This window comes from Mustela putorius, unplaced genomic scaffold (assembly GCF_011764305.1).
Source record: "Mustela putorius furo isolate JIRA1106 unplaced genomic scaffold, ASM1176430v1.1 tig00000596_pilon_pilon_pilon, whole genome shotgun sequence".
Classification (NCBI taxonomy): Eukaryota; Metazoa; Chordata; class Mammalia; order Carnivora; family Mustelidae; genus Mustela; species Mustela putorius.
Genome location: NW_025421428.1, coordinates 10,866,225 through 10,873,253, shown reverse-complemented (window position 1 = coordinate 10,873,253; position 7,029 = coordinate 10,866,225). Strand labels below are relative to the sequence as shown.

The 7,029-nt window shown below is 53.9% G+C and overlaps 1 protein-coding gene across 2 annotated transcripts; it reads right to left on the bottom strand.

The window, feature by feature from the left end:
- Positions 1–817: 817 nt before the first annotated feature.
- On the bottom strand, positions 818–6,731 carry TOR1B (torsin family 1 member B). 2 transcript variants are annotated; one of them, XM_004757120.3, is made up of 5 exons: positions 6,460–6,729; positions 5,575–5,840; positions 4,046–4,221; positions 3,475–3,602; positions 818–2,954 (listed from the first exon to the last, which is right to left on the bottom strand). In XM_004757120.3, the coding sequence occupies exons 1-5, from the start codon at positions 6,656–6,658 to the stop codon at positions 2,713–2,715; spliced, it is 1,011 nt and encodes a 336-aa protein (XP_004757177.1). In that variant the 5' UTR covers positions 6,659–6,729; the 3' UTR covers positions 818–2,712. The 2 variants fall into 2 exon arrangements, with proteins under 2 accessions (XP_004757177.1, XP_044938513.1); XM_045082578.1 differs by lacking the exon at positions 3,475–3,602 and having other exon boundaries at positions 6,460–6,731.
- Between the last annotated feature and the right edge of the window lie 298 nt (positions 6,732–7,029).

The window sequence follows — 7,029 nt, the reverse complement described above, 5'->3', positions numbered from 1 at the left end:
GGCTTAACCGGCTGAGCCACCCAGATGCCCCATGTTGGAAGGTTCTTGATGTGGAGCAGAAGCTGACCTGTCGTCCTGTCGCCAGGGGTCACAGATCGATCAGGCTAATGACTTTCAGATGTCAGCCCCAGCACCTGGGCGCCCCTCCATAGGGAACATGGGAGTCCCCTGACTTCCATCTGGCAAATTCAGTCTTTGTAGATGAGGGCGAAGTGGAAACTGCACGAGGCTGGGAACAGACCTGGAAAGTTCTGTCTCAGGACTTGAGCACCTTCAGTTAAGAAATGGTGGGAGCGGGTGGGATGCTGGGTTTGAACTTTCTAGGAAGTAGCTGGCTTGTCCTCAGTCCTGGAAAGGGGGTTGGTATTAACGATCTGCCGACAGAGAAGCGCCGTGGACTGCACTCGAGCAAGGACCTCACGGGACGGTGCGGGCTTCCGGCTCGGAGCCCGGCCTTGCTCAGGTGCAGAAGGTCCAGCAGGAAGCCCTGTTTTCCCACTGCCTCCGTTCCCTTCCTACGTCAACTTCAGGAGCAAACACTTGCTAGAAAGAAGCCCAGCTCTCCCTGGAGTTTTCATCCGTGGAACTGTGGCACAGAGCCCATCACCCAGTCCAGTGTCACTGTGCGTGTGGGTGGTGGGGGGGGACCAGCCCTGAAGGTAAATACTGGCCAAGTGACACCGACTCCCCGCCAGCTGGTCCGGGATGTGGTGCGCATGACACCCCGAGCTGCTGGACAGCCTTTCTCCCAAGCTCAAACTGTTCAGAGTTACCGAATAAACTAGGGAAAACAAAAAAGTTTGTAAGTGACACGTCACAGGATAAAATGTAGGCTTTATTTCCTATTCAGTAGGTCTACCTCTTCCACCGGGTGAGGGACGATGTGGCCAGTCATGGCCTCTAACGGGTGCAAGTCCAAAGGTGGCTCACACGTGGTGAGTGAATTGCATCACCCTGAACCGGGAAAAGCTTGTCTCTCCCTGACCAGACACTCGAGGGGTTAGGAAAGAGCTGGAACGCGGCTTCAGGGCGAGAACAGGTACAAAAAATTTTAAGCCTTAACTGGGCTTTTTTTTGTGTTTTTTCAAATCTGAGAGCCAGCGAGCACACAAGAAGGGGAAGCAGCAGGCTGAGGGAAATGGAAATGCAGGCCCCCCGCTGAGCAGAGAGCCCGACGCCAGGCTCGATCCCAGGACCCTGCGATCATGACCTGAGCCAAAGGCAGAGACGCTTAACTGACTGAGCCACCCGGGCGTCCCTAAACTTGGCATTTTTAAAAGACTAAAAGTGACCGTCTGTAAGGCACTCCTGCGTCACGAAGATGTGCCTTCCGCATCTCACATATAACCACACCGCGCGCTGTTCTTCTCAAGGGTCTCTGGTCAGGTCACAGCTGTGACACTGACACACACACACACACACACACACACACACACACACACACACCCCAATTCACACAGGCTGGATTGTCTTATTTCCCAGTTGCCAGCACGGTCCAGCCAGAGAGGGTGCTCGTCCTCAGGGGACACCCGGGACCAGCCGCGTCACACGGTCTTCGTCTGACCTCCAACTTCGACCAGCTATTGCCATGCACTGAAGGATAAAAATGCATAGTTTTTGTAAAGAGTTTCTGATCAAAGGATAGGCAGTTACTCCATTTTTTGGTATCCTTCCCATATTTTAAAATAAGCCACGTCCTATATTTTTCTGTTATACAAGATTCACAAGTAAAAACATCATAAAAAACCTACGTATCCTTGAGAATTCTAGCATTTCTGGTGTCCAATGCCGACATTTCTTTGGCAACGCAGAACCCGCCGGCTGACCGCTCTGGCACGTAGCATCCACGGAGACCGAGCTTGTCCTGTGGATTTCAGATGATTCTCCGGAGTAAAGTGAGGGATCAACCCACGCATAAACTGTAACTGACATCTCACCGCGGGAACAGAGGACTCAAATGCAAAACCAAGGGCCTCATTCTGATTGGACTCTCGTGATGACATGCAATTGGGTACAAATCTGGCAGCGACTGAAGTTCAGGAGCAGAAGAGGTACCAGGAAGACGGAGATCAACATCAAGTGAGAGAAGGCAGAGGAATTCCAGGACCAGCCAGACCAATGGACAGACCGTGAGGCAGCCGGTCCTGTGTTGCTGCAGAGGCCTCGGCCAGAGACCCCACGCCACAGGCCGCGAGGTCGCCTGGTCGAGGATGCTCCTAGTGTGCAGGCCCGCATCTTCCTGGACACTGCCTGTGCCTGAAGGTGCCACCGATTTCAAGTGAAAAGCCAGTGAACACTCTTGGAGGTTTTCAGCAAGTGCAAACCGAATGCTCCCCAGGTTGCCACAGGGCCCTTGCACTCCCTGAGTTAGAGCTGCAGCTTCTGAGGTGTGGGTGCCGTGGGGTCAGAATGGGTCCTAGATCTCACACAGCTGTTTGCAAGGCACTTCTGTCAAGGTCAGCAAGGGGGGTAGGGGGCAGGATTTTAGTTCATCGTCCACCGCAGTTCACAGATGGACGGATGTCCAGTCCAAGATGACAAGTACACTCAGTAGGTTAGTGTCTGTTAAAACTCAACTCTCAGAAACTTCTATGTCCCAAAAGTCCACAGGTGCAAAGTGCAAACCCCACACAGGGCTTCAAAGTGCTTCCAGAAGGCAAGACCCTCATTTGCTGAGCTCCCAGCGGCCTCTTACCCCGCTTGAGTCAGACATCAGTGAAAATCCAACCGTGACTGCACGGTCTTACAGCCCTTGTCTGAGTAGATTTTCTCGCTTTTGGGGAAAAATGTCATTTCCTCTGCCACTCTGGTGACAATGTCCTCATCTATGACAGAGCCGCGGGCCCTCATCTCCGCCCGTATACACATCTTCACGTGTCTGTACTCCAGGGGGAGGAAGGGGATGAAGTAATCGATGAGGTTTCGGTCTATCAGTCCGCTGTGCCACAGGCCACCTGCAAAGCAAGACACAGCTGGGTCTTCCCATCACTGTCCCTGCCACCTGGCCAAGCTCGCTGCTCTTAGAGGGCCCATTCTGATCCCAGCCCACAGTACATTCTTCCTGTCTCTACCCCCTCGAGATTCTCTTTTTATCAAGCGTGCAACAAGTCTGTTAAGGTTACCCCCACTAGGGGCGCCTGGGTGGCTCAGTGGGTTAAGCCTCTGCCTTGAGCTCAGGTCATGATCTCAAGGTCCTAGGAGAGGGTCCCACATCGGGCTCTCTGCTCAGCAGGGGCCTGCTTCCCCCCACCCCTGCCTGCCTCCCTGCCTACTTGTGATCTCTCTCTGTCAAATAAATAAATAAAATCTTTAATAAAGAAAAAAAGGTTACCCTCACTACCTTGCTCCTGCTATGGGACGTCCCTACTTCAGCGAAGCCAGAGAGGCACAAGGACTCGGAGGCTTTGCAGAAGGCGTAGAGGAGGAGGAGGCTCCGCTGGCAGGGTTGGGGGTTCCTCGGCCTGGGAGACTCACTGTGTTTATTGTTGAAGACTCCGACAGACAGCACGGGTTCCAAGTCCTTCAGCTGAATGTCTTCCCTCTTTCTTCCCGCCCGCCAAAAGTCAAGGGCAATCTTAGTTATGAGGTCCCCACCGGCATTGCTGAATTTGCCAAAGAAGCAGAGTAAAAATTACGTGGTAAGATTCTGTGTCCAGTCAAGAATCACACCTGCTCTGAGTTTCTTCTTAACTGGAGGAGTATTTACTAAGTGCTCCTGGACAAGGACAAAATAAGCGTCTGCCTTCACAGAGCTTGAAATCTGCTTTTCGAGAACTTGCTGCACAACGCTGACTTCTGATAAGCCTCGGATGCACGGGCAGGTAACGAAACTGCCAGTGACCAGTAATATCTAATTCATTTTCTCAGGCCCTCCCGCTCCTTGCCACGCCGATGGTAGCAACCGCGAAGCAAAAGAAATAAAACATTTACTTTCGCCAGGCACCTTTGTCCCTGGGCAACTGAAAGCTCACGGTTGCCAGGACCTCCTTCTAGCACCGGGAGAATGAGTGCCTTGTGTGCCCCCAAGAAACCACCTCGCGCTGACCTGAGAAAGATGAAGATGGCCTTCCGGTAAGACACGCCATCCACCTGCTCGTAGTAGTCTAGAAACGGCTTGATCGCGTCGATGACCCCGGGGTGCAATTTGTCCATCTCGTCAAATATGAACACAGAGCTCGCACACGCACTCACGTTACCCCGAATCCATCCTTGTAACTGGTCCTAGACCAACCATAAAAGAAAGAGGGTGCAGAGGCTCAAAGGAGGTGCTGAGGGGAGCAGCACAGCACTGTTCCCCCACTCCGCAAGAGGGCAAGTCGGGCTCTCTGGGCCTTCACGGAGAGCTCTCGGAAACGGCATCCTAATCCATGCACTGGGTAACAGCTTTTCCAAAACTTTATCTGTAAAACGTGGAAGCTGACAGGAAAAACACCTCTTTGCCCCCTACCACCTAACTCAAGTAATGTGCGGAGTGTGACTTTTTAAAGGTATAAGAGGAGCAAGAAACATGAATATTACTTGGTCATGGTTAAGCAGCCGATCATGTCCGCTCACCATGGCCTGAAGGCTCAAGTTAATTTTAGCAGACAGACAGAGGGATAAGCAACTGGAAACTGAAACACGCTTGCACAGTGCCCCAAACCAGCACTTGGACTGACGCAGTGAAAAGAGCTGGTACTTCATGGAAAGCATTATGCCCTATGCTTTCCCAAGACAAAGACACCCAAGCAACAAGTCCTCTACCCCAAAACGAGAAAGGCTCTAGAGGCCCCCCTCATCTAATTACTGTATTTCTAGAGGTTCATGAAAGGATTTGGAAAAACAATAACTATTCCTTCTTTTCAGCAATCTTCAGGCTCAGTCTGTGCGGCCAAGAGCCACTTTCACTTCCCTTTCAGTTCAGTTTCTGTTTGTCATTCAGGTCCTCCCCCAACAGCAGAACTATTAACCTTTACAAAGACGACCTAGACAACTTAATATAAATTAAATGTAGACAAAGTATCTCCAAAGGATGAACGGGCTTAAGAGTCAGTTCTTTGAGGCTTGCATTTGAAGAATGAAAGCAAGGCCAAGGATTTGAATGTAAAGGAAGAAAATAAAAGCGACTGGGTGGGGCAGGATCCTCTGCGCTATTGGTGGGAGACCTCAATGAAACCACATCAGAACCAATCATTTAAGAGGGCTCCGCTTCACCAGGGGCTGAGAGGAAACACCGAACACGCCCATTCATTGCAGAACGTGGCTGCTGCCCCAGAAACCTCGAATCTGGAGATTTGGGCCCAAGTTTCTGACTTGCTACAAGAACAGAGAGATTGTAAGGCACAAAAATCCCCTCATGGCTCTTTAAATGGAAATAACGTTTCCTGCCCCATTGTATCATTTTGGAATCAAAGGAGAAAAGCGTTGTAGGAGAGCTCTGCAACAGCAGAGCGTTACTGGGGACGAGCGTGCCTTAACTCAGTGGGGGCCCAGGGCTTCTGCAGTGCAAAGGGAAGCAGCAGAGGCCGGAGTTAGTGAGCAGGTTGCCCAGACCAGTCCTAGTGTCCGGCGGGCGGGATCAAGGGATTCTCTTGCCTGGTACAGTTTTATCTGCTGCTCGTGAGGAAAGTGCAGCGTGGAGACAAACAGGTGGACAAAGTTACTCTTCAGGCCTTTTGAGTGAAGATTTTCTGCCACAATCTGGCTGACAAAATTCTTGCCCGTGCCGGCCCAGCCATGTAAGGAAAGAGTCAGCGGCTTCTTGGGATTTTTGTTGTTCTTGAAGCCGGTCAGCGCCTTGAGAATCACCTCTGTGGCCAGATGCTGCCCAAACAGCTTCTTCTCTAATTCCAGCTTGAGGGCTGCAAAAGCCAGCCGGGAGAACAGAGAGAAAAATACACATTAGACAGGCACCAGAAGAGCAGCACTTTCCCCAGCTGGCCAGAGCCAGAGGCACGTATTAGCAAGCGGTCCAGCAGGGCGTCTGCCCAACCCCAGGGCTGGCCCGGAGGCAGAACCTCGGGTTGAAAGTCACACGATGCCACTTCTAAGGATATGCATTAGACGGATGTCATCCTCAATACTCCAGTGTCTGATAAGGAAGCTAACGTGTTCGTTCATCCAAGGATTAGCCTTCTCTTGACCGAGCTACAGGCTGTGCCCCAGCCGCCCCTGCTGGCTTGTAAGAAAACCAAGGGCCGAGTGTGGGCTTTCGGGGTAGCCGCCTCACGTATGAAAACTACTTAATAGGACTGACATGGTGCAAAGCGCTGGGCGCGGGGCTTTCGCTTCTTCTTACTGTACTCGCAGGGAATCCGGGGCGTTTAAGAAGGAGCTCAGGCAGATCTCCACGATCTGGAGCGCGGGTGTCAGAGAGCAGGGCTTCCAGGGCTGGATGTCGGACCGAGACCCCGTCGGTGCCCCCCGCCCCCGCCCAGCTCAGGGTGAGCGCCTCGCCCCTCGCGGGCCGACCCGCCCTACCCGACGCGTTGAGCCGCTGCTCCTCGCGGCAGCACTCGGCGAAGCGGCAGTAAAGGTCCTTGTAGGACAGGTAGCCGGTGAGCGCCGACGCGGCCCCGATGGCGATGCCCACGGTCATGGGCTCGAACGCCGCCACCGCGTGGACCGTCAGCAGCAGCCCCAGGGCCACCCCACGTCCCAGGCGAGCAGCCCGCCACATCGCCCCACTCCTAGCCCGCCAGCCTGCGCGCCGTACTGCCCGCCAGCCAAGAGCCAGGCCGGACTTCCGGCTGCGTCACTTCCGCCCCGCAGGACCCCCCCGCCCTGCCCCTCCTCCTTCCCCGGGACGGCCATATTGGCGGAGGCGGGGCTTTGTACCGCCATCTTTGTGCGGGGCGCCGCAGCTGTGCGGTGCTTCGGCTTTCGCGAGCCCCATGCCTGCTTCTCCCCGTTCTGTGTCCTAGACCTTTTCCGAGCCCCCGCACTTGGCTTTGTCCCCCTGGAGCTGCAGGGAGCCTTCCCACGTCTGCCCACCTGCCTGCCTTCCTGAGACGGCCGGGCTGCGCTCTGCGGGCCCCCCCGGGGGCGGCA

Excerpts from the sequence above, each read along its gene's own strand:
- TOR1B (XM_004757120.3), bottom strand. The coding sequence starts at position 6,658 with ATGTGGCGGGCTGCTCGCCTGGGACGTGGGGTGGCCCTGGGGCTGCTG. Across the intron at positions 3,603-4,045 it reads GCCATCTTCATCTTTCTCAG|CAATGCCGGTGGGGACCTCA; the intron begins GTCAGCGCGAGG and ends TGGCAAATTCAG. Across the intron at positions 2,955-3,474 it reads AGTCTTCAACAATAAACACA|GTGGCCTGTGGCACAGCGGA; the intron begins GTGAGTCTCCCA and ends CTTGCTTTGCAG.